Genomic DNA, 20,577 nt, shown 5'->3' with positions numbered 1-20,577 from the left:
CATATCCCAAGCGAGAAAAACTGGTTAAAACCCATTCACCACTTTAGACCACTCTGTGACATGTCCTTCCTATTTTCCCCCTGAACCACCTGCTGATCACTCTCCCTACATCAGCCATGCTAAACAATATTACCTAATGCTTAGTTTAAATTTCTTAATGAGGGTTGATTGAAGAAGTGCATCTGGACCAGGAGCAGATTAGTCCAGCATCAATTCTGTTACTTTAAGTAGTTTGTGTACAGCTTGTACAACTCAGCTGGCAGAGTGCCAGAGAGCAGATTTCATAGCCGTATTCACATAGTTTCAGAGTAGGAATGCTGATCACGGATCAGTTTAGCCTTTTAGAGCATAATAAATAAGATTCTATGGACAGGAGGGGGATCTGATCCTAAATCAGCACTCCTACTCTGAAACCCTTTTTGAATACAGCCCCAAAGTCATTAAGAAGATGTATACCAGTCTCTTTGCTGTTAAGTCTCGTCCCATTCCCCACATACCAAGTTCTTACAAGGACACTCCTCCCGACATCTATCATTTATCTAACCATGACATTTATGTGTTTACTGCTTCACATACAATCAATATTTCCCATCAGAGATGTGTCACTCATATATCCAGAAAAATGACAGTGGACAGCCTCAATTTTCTGAATCAGTATCTCACCCAAGGAAGAGTAATCTGAGGTAAGGATGGTAATGTCAGTGAAATACATGCTTGTATAAGACAAGTAGGTGGAATAACTAACCTTTTACTGCAGTTGGCTAAATCAGGCTCACACAGTGTTTCTTGTTTAGTCTTTTTTGAAATATATATATATTTTTTACCCCATTTTCTCCCCAATTTTGTGGTATCCAATTTGCAGTTTCAGTCTTGTCCCATTGCTGCAACTCCCGTACAGACTCGGGAGAGGCGAAGGTTGAGAGCCGTGCGTCCTCCAAAACACGACCCCGCCAAGCCGCACTGCTTCTTGACACAATGCCCGCTTAACCCGGAAGACAGGCGCACCAATGTGTTGGAGGAAACACCGTACACCTTGTCAGCATGCATGTGCCCAGCCCGCCACAGGAGTCGCCAGAGCACAATGGGACAAGGATATCCCGACCGGCCAAACCCTTCCCTAACACAGATGACGCTGGGCCAATTGAGCACCGCCTCAAGGGTCTCCCGGTTGCAGCCGGCTGCAACACAGCCTGGAATCAAACCAGGATCTGTAGTGACACAGCTAGCGATGCGGTGCCTTAGACCGCTGTGCCACTCGAGAGGCCTTGTTTCTTGGTAGTCTTAAACAAATCTACTTTGAAACAAAAGTATACTCCTCACACATGGTTATGGGCTTAAAATAAGAAGACACCTGTACCATGTCAGATATAGAGTTGAAATGTATTACGTTTTGAGTTTGCATCCCAATATTACACTTTATATACATTACAGACGACTGAAATATAACAAAACGCTTTACATAGAAACACAGGATTTTCAGCGGGTTTTTTAAATAATGTTCATCATGGAATTATGAAAATATTAATATCATTCCATCCATGAGGCCACTAGGTCATTTGACTGCAGGAAAGGCTACACCAGGTGTTTATCAATAACTACGTTTATCAAAACAAGGAGAGATTCAACTCAGCATAATATACAGTGAAAGGTAATTTCCTTACTGGGATAATGATCTGACAATGAAATCTACTTGTATTGTGTTTCGGGTTTTTGGCAGCTACACAGACAATGCATTAGTCCTACAATTAGCACAATCATTCTGCCTCCACTGCACAAAGGAGGAGAGGCCTCCTTTTGTTTGTTTACATTTTGTATGATCAACTGTGTGTTCAAGCAATCTGCATAAGTAATCTGCCTTGATTGATTCTCAATGTGCCTTGGCTGATAATGAGAAGTTGAAATAAGCAACTCTCAAACTCTATAAGCACCTCTCAAGTGCAGCCCAATAGTCACAGTTTCACTGTTATATTCTTATCTTCAACTCAAACATCGCATCATGATATTTATTTGGTTTCAAGATAGCCCCAAGCAGCAACGTACTCTTTTTACTCCGACCAAATTATGTTGCCAAGAGAAACAAGCAGGGTTGTAGAAATACAACCTGCCAAGTTTAGAGAAACCTTAATTTAGAGGCGAGCCCCACTGGGAGTATATTCTCTTTTTATGCTTGACCCTTCAACCTCATTTTCCACTCCTGAAAGCTGATCCCTATCTCCACAAGGCTCATCCTCAAGGCATTGGCGCAGCTCATGGAAGAAGAAAAAAAGGGGGCAAAAGGAACACGTGTCTCCCTGTATCCAATATAGTCTCATGGTTCACAAGGTTCACTGAACCCCAGGTCAATCCTGATCATTTTCATTTAATCCTACCCATTACTGATCAGTTCTCCATTTAAACTCAGTAATGTCCAGTTATTCAATCAATCCCAGTAAACTCCCTCCCATGCAGGCCAGGGACAACCTGGACTCTGGAGGAGTTAGTCACTGGAGAGCCAAGGCAATCACACATGACAGAACCGCACAAGCTGTATATTTTCTGTGTGGGACGTGTGATTCGATATGAATGACTTAAAAGCCCCTGTGTTGTCGTGACTGCCAGTTCCCTTGAGTACAGTGGATGACGGCGAAATGACGGATGGGTGTTCGTATTCTCTGCAACTACCCCCCCCCCCCCTTTTTCACAAACTGTATCCTTGATCATCCTGTTGCTGAATTCTTTTTACGAGCTGCCTATTGACTCATATGGCAGCTGCAGTGGACTTTGAGATCCACCACGATTATTCAAAACTGTATTTGCAGTGCCGCATTACTAATCTATCTTTCCTGTCTTTGTGATGAGTACATTAACCTCTGTGGAGTTGTGCCTCGCTGCACAATATGTTCCACACCACATCTTTAATCTGGTATTCTGTTGGGACTTTTGAGACGAATATATGAACATGTGAATAATACTAAGCAACAGGCTTCAATCCCGATGGTGTACTTCTAACAGAATGGCATGTACTGTAACGCGTCAATAAATTACATGTAATGAAAAGATGCCTCGAGTCCAGACCTATTGACTTTGGATAAATGCTTTATGCATGGAGACATACTGTACTGTAGGCATGAAGAGAGGTTGATGGTGCTGATGATGACGTTAATACAATATTTTCAATATGTTCTTTGGCTAGCTGGAGAGAATGCTGATGATTACACTGATGATGTGTGATAGAACATAGTGTATGTATCTCTAATTGATGATGACATTGATGACGACAATAATGAAGACACTGGTGATGATGTCCATAGAGATACAGTACATACAGTATTATACTAGTATAGTACTACATTTAGTTCTATACTGAACAAAAATATAAATGCAACATGCAACAATTTAAAACGTGGAAAAAGTAAAGGGTTTTGAATACTTTCTGAATACACTTAATAGAAACAACTACACTGAACAAAAATATAAACGTAACTTGCAACAATTTCGAAAATTGACTGAGTTACAGTTCATATAAGGAAATCAGTCAATTTAAATGAATTCATTAGGCCCTAATCTATGGATTTCACATGACTGGGAATACAGATATGCATCTGTTAGTCACAGACACCTTAAAAAAAAGGTAGGTGCGTGGATCAGAAAACCAGTCAGTATCTGGTATTTGCCTCATGCAAACGCGACACATCTCCTTCGCATTGAGCTGATCAAGCTGTTGATTGTGGCTTGTGGAATGTTGTACCACTCCTCTTCAATGGCTGTGCGAAGTTGCTGGATATTGTTGGGAACTGGAACACGCTGTCGTACACGTCAATCCAGATCTTTCCCAACATGCTCAATGGGTGACATCTCTGGTGAGTATGCAGGCCATGGAAGAACTGGGACATTTTCAGCTTCCAGGAATTGTGTACAGATACTTGCGACATGGGGCCGTACATTATCATGCTGAAACACAAGGTGATGCGGGTGGCGGATGAATGGCACGACAATGGGCCTCAGGATCTCGTCATGGTATGTATGTGCATTAAAATTGCCATCGATAAAATGCAATTGTGTTCATTGTCCGTAGCTTATGCCTGCCCATACCATAACCCCACCGCCACCATGGGGTACTCTGTTCACAACGTTGATATCAGCAAACCGCTCGCCCACACTGTGCCATGCAGGTGGTTTGTGGTTGTCAGGCGGTTTGTGGTTGTCAGGCTGATTGGACGTACTGACAAATTCTCTAAAACGACCATCGAGGCAGCTTATGGTAGCGAAACTCACATTAAATTGTCTGGCAACAGTTCTGGTGGACATTGCTGCAGTCAGCATGGCAATTGCACGCTCCCTCAAAACTTGAGACATCTGTGGCATTGTGTTGTGCGACAACTGCACATTTTAGAGTGGCCTTATTGTCCCCAGCACAAGATGCACCTGTGGTTTAATCAGCTTCTTGATATGCCACACCTGTCGGGTAAATGGGTTTTTTTGACAAAGGAGAAATGCTCACTAAAAGGGATGTAAAAAAATGTGTGCACAAAATTTGAGAGAAATAAGCTTGGGATATGTTATATCAGCTCATGAAACATGGGACCAACATTTATTTACATGTTGCGTTTATATTTTTGTTCAGTGTATATTTAATTTTGTGACGATGTTGAGGCTCTTACCAGCTTGCCTTGGCAGCGTTGCGATCCCACTCCTTTCTCACACTTGTGGTGGATGCTCATCTTGCAGGCTTTGCAGCGAAGGCCATGCTTGGCTGTGTTGCCTGCCAGCATCACCACATGCTTGGAGGTGGTGCCTGTTGAAAACGTTAATCTTTAATCTTTATGTGATGTGTTCAGAAATTATTTGGCTGAATTATCTACATTTTCCATTACACAGTTCATTCGGCAATTCCCATGGCAGAATAAAATTCCTCATTTTCCATGACACAGTACAATTTCATGACTCAATTCACTCAGCATTTTTCATGACAGAAGTAAGGGGATTCAATCACAAATACAGTACCATGCCATGTCAAATCAAATCAAACTTTATTTATCACATGCGCTGAATATAACAAATGTAGACCTTACCGTGAAATGCTTACTTACAAGCTCTTAACCAACAGTGCAGTTCAAGAAGAGTTAAGAAAATATTTACCAAATAAACTAAAGTAAAACATTTAAAATAATATAAAGTAACACAATAACATAACAATAACGAGGCTATATACAGGGGGTACCGGTTCCGAGTCAGTGTGCGGGGGTACAGGTTAATTTGTACATGTAGGAAGGGGTGAAGTGACTATGCATAGATAATAAACAGCAAGTAGCAGCAGTGCACAAAACAAATGGAGGGGGGTGGGGGGTCAATTTAAATAGTCCGGTGGCCATTTGATTAATTGTTCAGCAGTCTTATGGCTTGGGGGTAGAAGCTGTTAAGGAACCTTTTGGTCCTAGACTTAGCGCTCCGGTACCGCTTGCTGTGCAGTAGCAGAGAAAACAGTCTATGACTTGGGTCACTGGAGTCTCTGACAATTTTATGGTCATGATTGCTTTTACCAGCCTACATGCAGAGGGATTCAGGACAGGTTAGTTAACTATCATTCTGTTCTAATCACAGTCATTGCTACTAAGTACTACTAAGACATTGCCCATTTGCAGTGCAGTCAATCTTAGCCACAGCAGCGTTCACCTTGAGAGTGCAGTGGACCAGACTTATCTAGACTTGTCCGTCTAGCTAAGGTAAATACATCAAGTCTTCAATAAACAAAGGGAACAAATATGACCTCCCTCAACCCCAAACCATTTACCCCAAACTTATTTTCTTAAACTTTGATTAAATTGGACCCAACTTAATCTAATACTCTTCTCCTCAGTGTCTAGATGCGCTTCCATTCACATTCAAAATCTTTCCCCTAGTCTGGCTACAAAAAAATTATATCCCCATGTGGAATTATACCTCCTGTCTCTGTGTCTAAACTGCCGCGTTTCATTGATGTATGAGTCACAGACGTTGGCATAAATGAAGATCAATTAGGCTTAATTGCGTTCGGAAGTTATGAAACAGACAGTGTGACTTTCTGTAAGCGAGAGAGAGAGAGAGAGAGAATTGTTTGGGTGAAGGAGCCCTGGTGATGATAGCAGATGCTTAGCACCATCTTTCTGACTGGCTTCCATATTTTTATGAATGGTATTTTGGGGTCGGGAATCAGCAGCACGCTTTGGCTGTTTGTAAATAAAGTTTTTTCCTAAAGACATTTGCCACTGAGAACCTTATCACAGGGCTCTCATTTTCAACCTTTGACCCTTGGAATGTCAGAGCAGAGGGTTGTTTCAGCCTCACTGAGGTCAATTAAACGTTCACGCTTTATCTTTAGATTTAACATAGAAGGTTAGTACTTTTGAATGAAGATATAGATTAAATCCTTGCCACATATACCATTCTAATGACATGTAGCATGTGGCTGGCCTGAAAAACTGCAGTTAACTACCACTGATTAAACTAAATGTCCTTAATACTGGATTTTATTATCTGTTATCTGTGTCTATATTTCCGTATCAACCCCTTTTCCTCTCTTTTATGCCCATGTTATTGATTGGCTTTGTAGTGTAGACTTCACAATAGCGTGTTCCTATAAAACCTAACTGATATTTAATTCCATCGACAATGGTGATCACGTAATAATATGTAACATATGAGTCTGTGATAGAAAAATTACGTATTTACCTGGGTTATTTGATATTAATGGTTAACAATTAATATTGAACTAATAGTAAGACATTTCTGTCCTGTTAGTGTCTGTATTTTTATGGTCTCCACTCTAGTTCCCTGGAGCTTATCTGGGCGTATGGTCACCAGAGATGGCTTGAGCTGACAAATTAGTTAAAGACTGCATTACATAAACAAGATGTGGTGGGTGTAACTGAGATAGAGATAGCCAGGAGGAGTTTAGAACAATTCCTAATTTTCTCTAAATCATCCTTGCATCTGGGAAACTAAGCCAGGGTGGGGTTAAGACAACAACCGACGTGCAGATAACGACAGGATGAACCCAGAGTAGCTTATGATCCTCCTTGGTCTGCATGAGGGGGGTTGAACCAACTATGAATGAGCATTGTTAGTGTCAGCTATATATAGTACTCTGCATTTGTGTAAATGTTCGGTTACTCGGTCCAACACTCAAGGGTGGGGGGGTCGACCAGCTTCATTATTGCAATAAAGAATCGATATTAAATAAAGATGATTGTTTGAAGAAATGACCAAATCTCTTTCAGTACTGAATTTCCACGACAAGCCCCACTGTCATTTGCCATTTGTCTGGCAAAACGATTTGCTTCCAGTAATTGATTAATCAATGAGCACGTGCCCATGCAGCGCAGACACTGTGTGTGTGTGAATATGTGAACACACAAAAGCCTGATCGATTCCTTCACATCGCACCGAGGCAGAGTGAGCCCTGGTTTGTTTGAGTTCTGTTAGTGTCCATGTTGACTTACTGCACAGCCATCATTCATAATTTACAGTGGAATCTGAATTAGCGGTGAGATGTGATACAGGCCCAAACTACAGCAGTAAAACCTGATCCATACGATGAGATCTGAATATACAGCTGACGTTTGGAGAGGCCCTGTCCAGGCTAGACTGATGAGACTGTCTGTGTCTCTGCCCCCCGTCAAACTGAAATGATCCTTAATTAATGAATTGTTGACGTGACTCTCAACGCATCAGTGCTTGAATTGAGCTGGTGCACACCGGTATGGACTACATTGGCGTACCAGCACCTAAAATGTAGAACTCCAAGAGCAGGAATGAACAAAACTGCAAAGAGCAACAGCCATAGTTCCCATTAAAAAACAGTCATATAGGTACACAATAAAAGTAAAAACAGTACTCAATGCCTTCCAAGCCATACTAGTATGAGTTCACATAGTTGTAACACTTATTGAATATCTGCATACAAAACAATTTGTGTATTGTCATTTCATACAAAGTTGTAAAGTACTGTCTATGAGCACCGACCTATAAAAAAGGTTCATGATGACGCAATTATCATCATAAATTACTTTTTTTCTTAACAGGTCATGAATGACTGAGCACACCTTCACATCCCTCATCCGTCCAAAACAACTTTAACCAGAGGGAAAAGATAGGTTCTTATCCTGCAGTCTGTCCTGTGTTGTTTGACTAAGCCTCATTAATAGACAACAACAGGAGATGTTAGTGATACTGAGATGGAAACCAGAGGAATAGGATCCTTGTCAGATCACAATCAACAACAAGGCAACAAACAAACCAACAGCAACTGTAAACCAGAGGGGAACATGAGCCCTATAAACCTACACCTGTAGAGATTTTGGTCAAGCAAAGTCAGGTATTGATAGTCTCGTGCACTACAGTAGACTTCATAGGCCTGGGGACAAGGTTAGGTTACTGCTAATGTCAAATGTCAAGGTTACAACAAAGTGAACTCATACTAGTATGACTTGGAAGGCATGGATTAATGTTTTTACCGCATTTACTGTGCACCCTTTATGACTGTTTTTAATAGGAACTATGACTGGCCTTGATCACAATATATTGTGATCACTGCAATGTCTATCCGGATAGCTTAGAGTGCCTGATTAACAGCATAGCAAACCTGTGTAGCCACTTGGAGACAATGAAACAGTGATCATTCACGTCTCTTCCTGTTGAACGCGGAACGAGGGAGAGCTTGGTTTGTTGTTTTTTAAAGTTTGTTGTTTTAAAAGTGTATTGAAAAGTTTCTTAGTAGCTAGCTATCTTTTGAGTTTGGATCCCGCAACCCGGTTGGCATTAGTTGCTGGGACTGCTACTCTCTGTCCAGCACAGGAGGTTAGTGGCACCTTAATTGGGGAGAACGGGCTCCATTCATTCCGTTCCAGCCATTATTATGAGCTGACCTCCCCTCAGCAGCCTCCACTGCTGTCCAGTGATCTTGCCGACCAAGGCTGAGGAGCTATTTGGTGTAGCTGCTAGCTAGCTGTAAGCTAGCTGCCTATAAAGCTAGTAGGGTTTTCTTGAGGGCTTGAACGCAGCCCATGACGCAGTTAGCCATTGTGGCTGGGACCACGGATTGTCCCGAGCTTGTGGCTATCTAGATCCCTGCTGTTTGTTGTTTTCAATCTTCCCTGCGACCTGACCTGTCTGGAACTGCGAGGAGTAACAGCGCAACCTACTTTGCTACCATGACAAAGACCAAAGCCGGCAGGAGTACCGTTGAGGACAGTGGTGTCTCTCTATCACAGGTGAAGGATCTTTTAAACAATCAAAAATAGTTCTACAAGAAGTTGTTACAACAACAAGAAAATAGCTTCAAGTGTTTTGTCCAAATACTGGTGGAGTCAACTAATAAAAGAATGCACGACCTGACCAGAGAGGTCCAGGACCTGAAGAAATGTTTGCAGTTCTCCCAAGATGACAGCAATCTGTAAGTCATTGAGAGAGGACATCAGTTTTGTATGTGAATCCATTATAACAATGACAGAGAAATCAGATTATCTCAAGGTACAATCAAGGCGACACAACATGGTTGTGGACGGAATTGCAGAATCTCCACATGAGACCTGGACGGAGTCTGAGGACAAAGTGAGGGAAATTATCTCGGAGAAACTGAAGATGGACCACAGGAAGATTGAGGTAGAGCGCACCCACAGAACTGGAAAACCCACCACCGGCCCAGGTGACAGGCCCAGGCCGATAAGTGGTCAAGTTCCTGAGGTTCAAGTACAAGGTAGCTGTTCTGGAAAGAGCCAAGAACATGAGAGGAACATACATCTTCCTCAATGAGGACTATCCTAAATCTGTGCGCCAGAAGAGGAAATAACTTATCCCAGCCATGAAAGCTGCCATAGTGTATGGGGTCATTGCTTGAATCCGCTATGACAGGCTCATTGCACACCCTCCCTCCCAAATGACTGGAAGGGATGATAGAGTCAAGCTTATGGGTTCGTAGCTTCAACCCGCAGCACACACACACACTTACACACACCAACTGATTAATGGAATGTATATTTTTTTCTCTTGCTTTGTGTGCTCTTTGCCATGTTATGTCTTTCTCTGATAAGCTACCCAGGAAAAGGCTGAAAATAGCCCATATTAATATATGTAGCCTTAGAAATAAGGCTACATATATAACATTCATATAATAGCCATTTCTGAGACTCATATAATACTTATATAATTCATTTGATGATACAGCAGTAGCAATACAAGGATATAACATCTATAGAAGAGACAGACATGCTTATGGGGGAGGTGTTGCTGTATATATTCACAGCCATATCCCTGCAATGATTAGAGAAGATCTTATGTCAAGGGTTATTGAAGTGTTGTGGTTGCAGGTTCACTTCGCACATCTAAAGCCTTTTCTTTTGGGATATTGCTATAGGCCACCAAGTGCTTACAGTCAGTATCCAAATAATGTGTGAGAAATGCTTGATAGTGTGTATGTGATGTAAACAGAGAGGTCTACTTTCTTGGGGACCTGAATATTGACTGGTTTTCATCAAGCTGTCTGCTCAAGAGGAAGCTTCTCAATGTAACCAGTGCCTATAATCTGGTTAATCAACTACCAAGGTGTTTACAAACACTACAGGAACAAGATCATTCACATGTATCAACAACAGTTTTCCTAATACTGTAGAACTTTGTACTAAAGCTGTATCCATACTCATTGGATGCAGTGGCTATATCCAGGAAAGCCAAAGTTCTAATAGCTGGGCCTAAAATAGTGCTGTGACTCTTATGTGGATGATGTTAAAGATATTTGTTGGTCTGATGTGATTAATAAGGAGCATCCAAGCGCTGCACATGATACATTTATGAAATTGCTTCTTCCAATTATTGATAAACATGCACCTGCTAAGAAACTGACTGTTAGGACTGTTAAGGCTCCATGGATTGATGAGGAATTGAAAAACTGTATGGTTGAAAGAGATGGGGCAAAAGGAGTGGCTAATAAGTCGAGCTACACAAATAACTGGCTGATTTACTGCAAATTGAAAAATTATATGAGTAAACTCAACAAAAAGAAGAAGAAACTGTCTTATGAAGCCAAGATAAATTATATAAAGAATGATGGAAAAAACATTGGAGTACTTTAAATGAAATGATGGGCAGAAAGACAGCTAATGAAGCCACTGAAACCCTTAACAAAGAGCTGCAGTCTGTTTTGGAATGGGTGGCCAGTAAAAAAATGGTCCTGAACATCTGTAAAACTAAGAGCATTGTATTTGGTACAAATCATTCCCTAAATTCTAGACCTCAGCTCAATCAGGTAATGAATGGTGTCGCTGTTGAACAAGTTGATTATCTTGATTATTGTCCAGTTGTGTGGTCGAGTGCTGCAAGGAAAGAACTAAGTTGCAGCTGGCCCAGAACAGAGAAGCATGTCTTGCTCTTCATTGTAATCAGAGGGCTAATATAAATACTATGCATGCCAGTCTCTCTTGGCTAAGAGTTGAGGAGAGACTGACCGCATCACTTCTTCTTTTTATAAGAAACATTAACGTGTTGAAAATACCAAATTGTTTGCATAGTCAACTTACCCACAGCTCTGACACACACACTTATCCCATCAGACATGCCACCATGGGGTCTTTTCACAGTCCCCAAATCCAGAGCAAATGGAAGAAAGCGTACAGTATTATATAGAGCCATTATTGCATGGAACTCCGTTCCATCTCATATTGCACAAATGAACAGCAAACCTGGTTTCAAAAGACAGATAAAGCGACACCTCACGGCACAACGCCTATCCCCTATTTAACCTAGATAGTTTATGTGTATGTACTGATATGTAGGCTACGTGTCTTTTTTAAATTGATGTAGTTCTGTCTTTGAGCTGTTCTTGTCTATTAATGTTCTGTATTATGTAATGTTTCATGTTTTGTGTGGACCCCAGCAAGAGAAGCTGCTGCTTTTGCAACAGCTAATGGGGATCCTTAAAAAATACCAAATAATACCAAAGGTCAAATTAAACCCTTGTCACACAGTTGTTGAATGGGGGTGCTTTCACTGACTCATTGTGATAACATGGAGGAATGATGAGAACCCCTCATGCTGAATGAGATGAGTGCAGCTATAGAATGAGCCATGGTGCCCAAGTGCCTAGACACTTCCATCTGACAAAAGCCATCCCCACTGCCCTTTCAGCTGGGTAATGACATACAGTGGTGAATGGTGGCTGGTGGGGTGAGTTGGCTAGAAGCTTCAGATTATAACAGGAGAAGTGATGGCACAATGGCAACCGCAGTAATAGTTTGGACAAGTGCCAGACCTGAACCCTTTATTGTCACTTTTGGAACTTTTTTTTTCGCATTTTGTTGAGTTACAAAGTGGAATTGAAATAGATTTGAGCCCTAGGACCATTCCTCAGGACTACCTGGCATGATGACTCCCTGCTGTCCCCAGTCCACCTGGCCGTGCTGCTGCTCCAGTTTCAACTGTTCTGCCTGTGGCTATGGAACCCTGACCTGTTCACCGGACGTGCTACCTGTCCCAGACCTGCTGTTTTCAACTCTCTAGAGACAGCAGGAGCGGTAGAGATACTCTCAATGATCGGCTATGAAAAGCCAACTGACATTTACTCCTGAGGTGCTGACCTGTTGCACCCGCGACAACTACTGTGATTATTATTATTTGACCATGCAGGTCATTTATGAACATTTGAACATCTTGGCCATATTCTGTTATAATCTCCACCCGGCACAGCCAGAAGAGGACTGGCCACCCCTCATAGCCTGGTTCCTAGCCACCGTGCTTCTACACCTGCATTGCTTGCTGTTTGGGGTTTTAAGCTGGGTTTCTGTACAGCACTTTGAGGTATCAGCTGATGTAAGAAGGGCTATATAAATAAATTGGATTTGATTAAATTGAATTGTACTTTCTTGTCATTGATCTACACAAAATAATATATAATGTCAAAGTGAAAAGAACATTCTATTAAAAAAAAAATACATAAAGTACCAGTCAAAAGTTTGGACACACCTACTCATTCAAGGGGTTTTCTTTATTTACTATTTTCTACATTGTAGAATAATAGTGAAGACATCAAAACTATGAAATAACACATATGGAATCATGTAGTAACCAAATCTAAATATATTTGATATTCTTCAAAGTAGCCACCCTTTGCTTTTATGACAGCTTTGCACACTCCTGGCGTAGAACATTCGGGAGCAGCTTAGTAATGTCATTTACTCGAGCTCCGGGATAGGACAGTGTTTTTGCACCAGGAACAGTGACATTTCAGCTGGCCAAAATCACGGCTGGCGAGAAGGACGAGGAAATCTGCCCACTTCCATGCTTCACAGGATTCGGAGAACCCTTTAAGGATGGGCGAGAGGCAGGATAACTTGAGCCCGTAGCTCCTAACGCCTGGTGCAGGCCTCTGACAGATGGAGAAGCCCCGCTCGATCCAGAGCAAGGACGAAAGGTTGCACAGTAGGCACAGAGTTCGCAGACACAGGTACCCCCAGCGATGAAGGAGTAGGAAGATCAGGCTCCAGGGCAGCGAAACTATTCATTGTTTGTATCCGCTTCGGGCTTCTCGTTGGGAGTGTAGCCTACTTTGCGTGAGGACGCTGTCTTCGGATTCCACAGCTCGTGACATGCAACCATAGTTAATTGGCATGCTCCTCTTGCTGTGCTCCTTCAACTCCACTATCACATGGGGGAGAAGAGGCAGGAGATGGCTCCCCTGGCGATTGAACTCCGGGCAACACCGGCCAGTCAGACAATGACAAACGGCAAGGCAGAGATGCAGCCAACAAGCGTGAACTCCGTCCAGCTACTGGTGTAGAAAAGGTAAACATTCCACTCTGCGTTTTCCCCAGTTTCTTACGCAGACTGGCGACCTGCTTGATCAAGGAAGCCACTTCAATCCTCGGCAAGCAAACAATTGCTGCATTGGAACTCCGAGTGATCCAGCTTGCCCCAAAACAAAGCGTAGTAGATACAGCTCCTACAGCGCTGGAACCGTTAATTTACTTCTCCAGACAAAGAGGGCTCCATTGCACAACTCATCTGGGACTAACTTCTTTAGCTTGATGGCTAGCTAAGGCTGGTGGCTCTGTCAAGCAGGCTTCAACCTGTCTGTTAAGTGGGATTCCGGGATAAAAAAATAGCGTTTCTAGCTGTTAAAAGCTAACCGCATCGCAGAATCCATGCAAAAACATGTTCAGTATTTATATCTAACGAAGATTGGTTACCTTTAGTCAAAAACAACAAAAACAACAAACCGAGTGTTTCCAGCATACAGTGTTCAGCTGCGCACTGGGGTGTTTTTCAGGATAAAAATAAACGGGACGGAGCTAAGCACAGGCACAATCCTATATGAAAACTTGCTTCAGTCTGCTTTACACGAGACACTGGGAGAGGAATTCACCTTTCAGCAGGGCAATAACCTACAACACAAAGCCAAATCTACACTGGAGTTGCTAACCAAGAAGACTTAAATCTGCTTCAAAATCTATGGCAAGATTTGAAAATGATCTTCTAGCCATGATCCTCAACACCATGACAGAGCTTGAAGAATTTTGAAAAGAATAATAGGCAAATATTGCACAATACAGGTGTGCAAAGCTCTTATGAGACATACCCAAGAAAACTCACACCTGTAATCGCTGCCAAAGGTGTTTCTACCATGTATTGAATCAGGGGGGTGAATACTTATCTAATCAAGGTATATTAGTGTTTTATTTTTCATTAACCTTTAAAAACATTTTTCTTACAATTTGACATTACAGAGTAATTTATGTAGATCGTTGACCAAAAAAATGACAATTCAATCCATTTTAATCCCACTTTGTAACACAATAAAATATGAAGAAATCCAAGGAGTGTAGACTCCAATAGCCCAATGACCACTCTGTCAGAACTACAGTGTTCCTTGGCAGAGATGGGAGAACCTGCCAGAGAGTCCAGACGGAAGCCCCTCTTGAGAAAAAAGCACATGACAGCAGGCCTGGAGTTTGCAAAAAGGCATGAGAAGGACTGAGCGCCAAAGGCAAAAGATTCTGTGTTCTGTTGAGACAAACATTTTTACTCTTTGGCCTGAATTCAAAGCGCTATGTCTGGAAAAAAAAAGTTAAGACTCATCACTCGTCTAACACTATCTCTACCATGAAGCATGGTGGTGGAAGCATCAGGGACTGGCAGACTGGTAAGGATAGAGGGAACAATGAATGGAGCCAAATACAGGCAAATCCTTGATGAGATCCTAGACTGGAGCGAAGATTTATGTTCCAGACGGGACAATGACCCCAAGCATACAGCCAAAGCAATGCTGGAATAGCTTCAGAACAAGAATGTAAAAGTCCTTGAATAAACCAGCCAAAGCCCAGACTTGAAAATCTGTGGAAAGATTTGAAGATTACTGTTCACCGCCGCTGCCCATCTAACTTAACAGAGCTTGAGAAAGTCTCCAAGGACGAATGGTAGAAAATCCCCAAATCCATATGTGCAAATCCATATGTGCAAAACAACCTACCCAAGATGACTCTAAGCTGTAATCGCTGCCAAAGGTGCTTCTAGAAAGAATTGACTCAGGGGTGTGAAACTTATGTAAATTCTGTATTTCTTTTTCAATACATTTGCTAAAATATCAAAAAATATTTTGTCATTTTGTCATTATGGGGAATTGTGTGTAGACCTATTTAATCCATTTTGAAATCAGGCTGTAACACAACAAAATGTGACTCACCACCTGGATTTTGGTTTTATGTAGCAAAATTTGAAATTGTGTTTCTTACATTGGATAAAATTAGACTCAGAGCTACAAAATGGCATATCATACACTGCATTTGAGGAACAATGGGAAACTAATTCTGCTCTGAAAATTGATACATTTGCAAACTCACTTTTGAGAAAATGGCCTTTGAATGTTTTGGTATCTAGTGAAGAGCTCTAATTTGTCAACACCCATTCAGCATCGTTCACCCCCTCTTAAGCTTTAGCCCCACCCATCTCGTTTCGCTCTCGCAACGTTTAGAGTGCAAACTTGACGCTCTGGACGATGATTTGTTTACCTCTGGATAACATGAAAACAGCCTAACCAGCTCTGCTGTCAACAATTTCATTACGCTTTTTTGCTGACGTTTACTGACACCAACCATATTCAACGGGTGTTGTACACTTTAGCTTAAGACATGTAGCTAGCTAGCGAGGTAAACAATGAACCTAGCTAGGTAAACAACGTGTAAGATCACACACGTCACATAACGTCGACGTTAGCTAACGAGCCAGCCATTTAACGTTAGCTAGTTAAACAACAATGAACATAGTGCCAATCATGTTGTTACTACCTTGCATGACTATGCTGGAGGCTAACCAACCAGGTTCAATGTTAGCTAGCTAACAGTAGGCTCAAACTAGCAAAGAAAACGGCTCTGGGATACGAATAATAATGTCATACACGTAACGTTAGCTAGGGAGCCAGCCAGCTAATGTTAGCTAGCTAACAGTAGACTTTAGCTTAAAATATGTAGCTATTTAGCTAGGTTAGCAATGAACCTAGCTAGGTAAACAACGTGTAAGATCACACACGTCATGTAACGTTAGCTAACGAGCCAGCCAGCTAACATTAGCTTGTTAAACAACAATGAACATAGTGCCAAATCACGTCGTTACTACCCTGCATGAATCTGCGGGCCCTAACCTACCAGGTTCAATGTTAGCTAGCTAACATTAGGCTCTAACTAGCAAAGCAAATGGTTCTGGGATACGAATAATAACATCATACACGTAACATTAGCTAGAGAGCCAGCCAGCTAACGTTAGCTAGCTAGCTAACAGTACACTTTAGCTTGAAATGAAACCACTTACTGTCAAAATTAGAAACATGTAACATCTGAAAATATAGCTAGCTAGACTATCTTACCCGTATACATCATCATGCATGATGGATGCGTCTCCCTGTCACGGATGCCATGCCACGGTTGCCCTTAGTTTGAAGATGTAAGATGTAAGACAGGTGTTTTCTCCATCTCTTTAGCTATCAAACTCTAATTCCACTGATTTCAAAACTCGATCCTCCAGAAAGTGGAGAGCAACACTTATGCAGCTCCACTACACAATATATTTTATAAAATGCAGCATTCGACAGGATTACCAACACAGACAGACCAGCTCAAATAGACAGAAGACAGACCAATCCGAACTCCGAAATGCCAATCCGAATATGGCAGACCAATCCGAACTCCTCTCTCGGCATGTCCAGCCCACTCATTATCTCAGCCAATCATGGCTAGCGGGAAGGTTGCTCACTTTTTCTGTGGCTAAACCGCTAAACCGTCCACGCTCGTAATTTAACAATTTTATTCGTATTTACAGATGGCATACAAGTTTGTTATTAAGGCACATGAAAGTTCACATGTTCCAGAAGGCAATTTTGCCAAAAAACACATTTTGATACAAAAAATACAAAACATTTTCAAATGGCTCTCCTGTGAAGTTGTGACTTGCGACATACGCCTAGTTTCCTGAAACGGGTCACAAAAGTGTTCAACAAATCTAAATATATTTTAGATTTTAGATTCTTCAAAGTAGCCACCCTTTGCCTTGATGACAGCTTTGCACACACTTGGCATTCTCTCAACCAGCTTCACCTGGAATGCTTTTCCAACAGTCTTGAAGGAGTTCCCACATATGCTGAGCACTTGTTGGCTGCTTTTCCTTCACTCTGCGGTCCAACTCATCCCAAACCATCTCAATTGGGTTGAGGTCAGGTGATTGTGGAGGCCAGGTCGTCTGATGCAGCACTCCATCACTCTCCTTCTTGGTCAAATAGCCCTTACACAGCCTGAAGGTGTGTTGGGTCATCGTCCTGTTGAAAAACAAATTATAGTCCCACCAGCAAAGTACCACTCACACCATCACACCTCCTCCTCCATGCTTCACAGTGGGAACTACACATGGGGAGATCATCCGTTCATATACTCTGTGTCTCACAAAGACAAGACGGTTGGAACCAAAAATCTCAAATTTCGACTCCAGACCAAAGGACAGATTTCCACCGGTCTAATGTCCATTGCTCGTGTTTCTGGGCCCAAGCAAGTCTCTTCTTATTATTGGTGTCCTTTAGTAGTGGTTTCTTTGTAGCAATTAGACCATGGAGGCCTGATTCACACAGTCTCCTCTGAACAGTTGATGTTGAGATGTGTGTGTTACTTGAACTCTGTGAAGAATTTATTTGGGCTGCAATTTCTGAGGCTGGTAACTCTAATGAACTTATCCTCTGCAGTAGAGGTAACTCTAAGTCTTAATTTCCTGTGGTGGTCCTCATTAGAGCCAGTTTGATCATAGCGCTTGATGGTTTTTGCGACTGCACTTGAAGAAACTTTCAAAGTTCTTGAAATTTTCCAGATTGACTGACATAATTTTTTAAAAGTAATGATGGACTGTTGTTTCTCTTTGCTTATTTGAGCTGTTCTTGCCATAATATGGACTTGGTTTTTACCAAATAGGGCTATCTTCTGTATACCATCCTTACCTGAACTGATTGGCTCAAACGCATTAAGAAGGAAAGAAATTCCACAAATTAACTTTTAACAAAGCACGCCTGTTAATTGAAATGCATTCCAGGTGACTACCTCATTTAGCTGGTTGAGAGAATGCCAAGAGTGTGCAAAGCTGTCATCAAGGCAAAGGGTGGCTACTTTGAAGAATATCACATATAAAATATATTTAGATTTGTTGAACACTTTTTTTTGTGTTATTTCATAGTTTTGATGTCTTCACTATTATTCTATAATGTAGAAAATAGTAAAAATAAAGAAAAACCTTTGAATGAGTAGGTGTGTCCAAACTTTTGACTGGTACTGTATTTATCACCCCAGAATGGCCGTTATTCCAGAGGAGCAATATTTTGTTATGATGCATTTAATTCGCACAAAACGTATAAACAAAAGCATTCACTGTGAAAGTCGATACATGTAGGCCCTTCATATATATGCTATGCGAAGCACATTAAATGTATTGAATTCAATAAAACAAGACTTGTGACTGTCGAATTTGTGTAGAGCCTCACAATCATCACACATAACATAACACTGCTATCATCCTCTTTTACCACTACACCAAATATTTTCAAAATGTTTATTTTATAGCTCTCCTTTCTCTTTATTTTAACTCTCCTTTTGCAGCTTTTGTTTTATTGAATTAAACTTCGACAATGTCCCTTTTGCATCCAACTTTTTCTGCCCTTCCCAAAAGCATTATTTGGCGATTGGCTGTATAGGCTATTTGGTGCACATACAGTTAATGTCACGAGTTCTACCGAAGGTGGCTCCTCTCCCTGTTCGGGCGGTGCTCGGCGGTCGTCATCGCCGGTCTACTAGCTGCTTCCGATCCCTTTTTCCCTTTTAGTTTGGTTTTGTCTGTCCTGTGTTTCACCTGTTTTGAGTTAGGTTCATTAGGGGGTTATTTAGTCTCGCCCTACCAGGTTGGGTTCGTGCGGGATTGTTTTGTGTTACCTGTCGTGGTTTTGGGGTTGCGTTATATTTTCGTTTGTCTTATGTGGACTGGCGTTTCTTTCTGGACTGTGTTCCGGCCCTTTTGGGTGGATTATTTTGTCAGCTATTTTATGCCTGTTCATGATGTTTTGGACTCAGGAATAAACGCTCTGCTAGTGCATATTTGGTCTCCTGCGCCTGACTTCACCCCCCCCACACCACCACTCCTAGAGAGTATTGACAGTTTAAACCCCTATGTAAATTGCACAATAATTATACTTTTTTATGTTTTTAAGGTATTGTTTCTCTTTATTCAACCCGTCCGCTACCCACCCGCCCTTTAGCCCCACAATATTTATTGACCCTAAACCCGTCTGCCCAGCGACTGCAGGTTATGAGTCTACCCGCGCATAACTGGCCTCCATACATGCCTTATAAGCTGTATTAAGTCTGTTTGTTCAATAATCATACACACACGCATATAGCTTACAGCTAGAATATTATTCATATCGAGGCATTCAGTAAAAGCTGGACGATTATTTATCACCTCTTTTCAACTGTAAATTACTTTCCACCCTCTGTCACCCCCCTATAACTCTCCTATTCACTCCCCAGTAACAAGGTAGACGTTTATTTAATAGGTAATTTGCAGCAAGGCCCTTTAATCAATAACCGAGTAACGTGCGGTGCTCAATCAGAGGCAACTAATCTGCTGTGGAGTTCCCATCACGTTCAATAAGAGAGACTTTAATGGCCAAGGCCTACATCCACGGAATGCAAGGAGCCTTCTAGTCAATTAAATGGCTTTTTGAAAAGCCGACTGAAGTTTATTTCCACCAACATTTGAGGGAGCAACGCACAAGACATCTTTCAAGTGCTTGGGGCCAGTCAGAAAAATAATATCACCTTTAGAGAGAGAGAGAGAGAGAGAGAGGTGGAGAGAGAGGGCTAGATAGTATAGCATGGACTTTTCTGAAATATTTTATGCGACAAAAGCAAAAAGTGCAAACAGGGTGTTGTAGACTCCTGGCAGAGAATTCTTAACAGGTGTTCTAATACGGCTTACTTCCAGCTATCTACAGTCTAGACAGGCATTAGAGATGCATTGATCGCTGAGGAATGTTCATCAGGCCCCTTAATTGAT

At 41.7% G+C, this 20,577-nt stretch overlaps 1 protein-coding gene across 2 annotated transcripts in view; it reads right to left on the bottom strand.

Moving 5' to 3' along the window:
- Positions 1-20,577, bottom strand: part of LOC106610680 (SH3 and cysteine-rich domain-containing protein) — an 84,322-nt gene that overhangs the window by 55,490 nt on the left and 8,255 nt on the right. For both annotated transcript variants that reach the window (XM_014210146.2, XM_045723365.1), the window contains exon 3: positions 4,641-4,774. In XM_014210146.2, coding sequence (XP_014065621.1) covers positions 4,641-4,774 — 134 coding nt within the window. The remainder of the gene's footprint in view (positions 1-4,640; positions 4,775-20,577) is intronic.

This window comes from Salmo salar, chromosome ssa09, assembly GCF_905237065.1.
Source record: "Salmo salar chromosome ssa09, Ssal_v3.1, whole genome shotgun sequence".
Lineage (NCBI taxonomy): Eukaryota > Metazoa > Chordata > Actinopteri > Salmoniformes > Salmonidae > Salmo > Salmo salar.
Note: the sequence above shows the minus strand (reverse complement) of the source record. Positions and strands in the feature narration are given on the sequence as shown.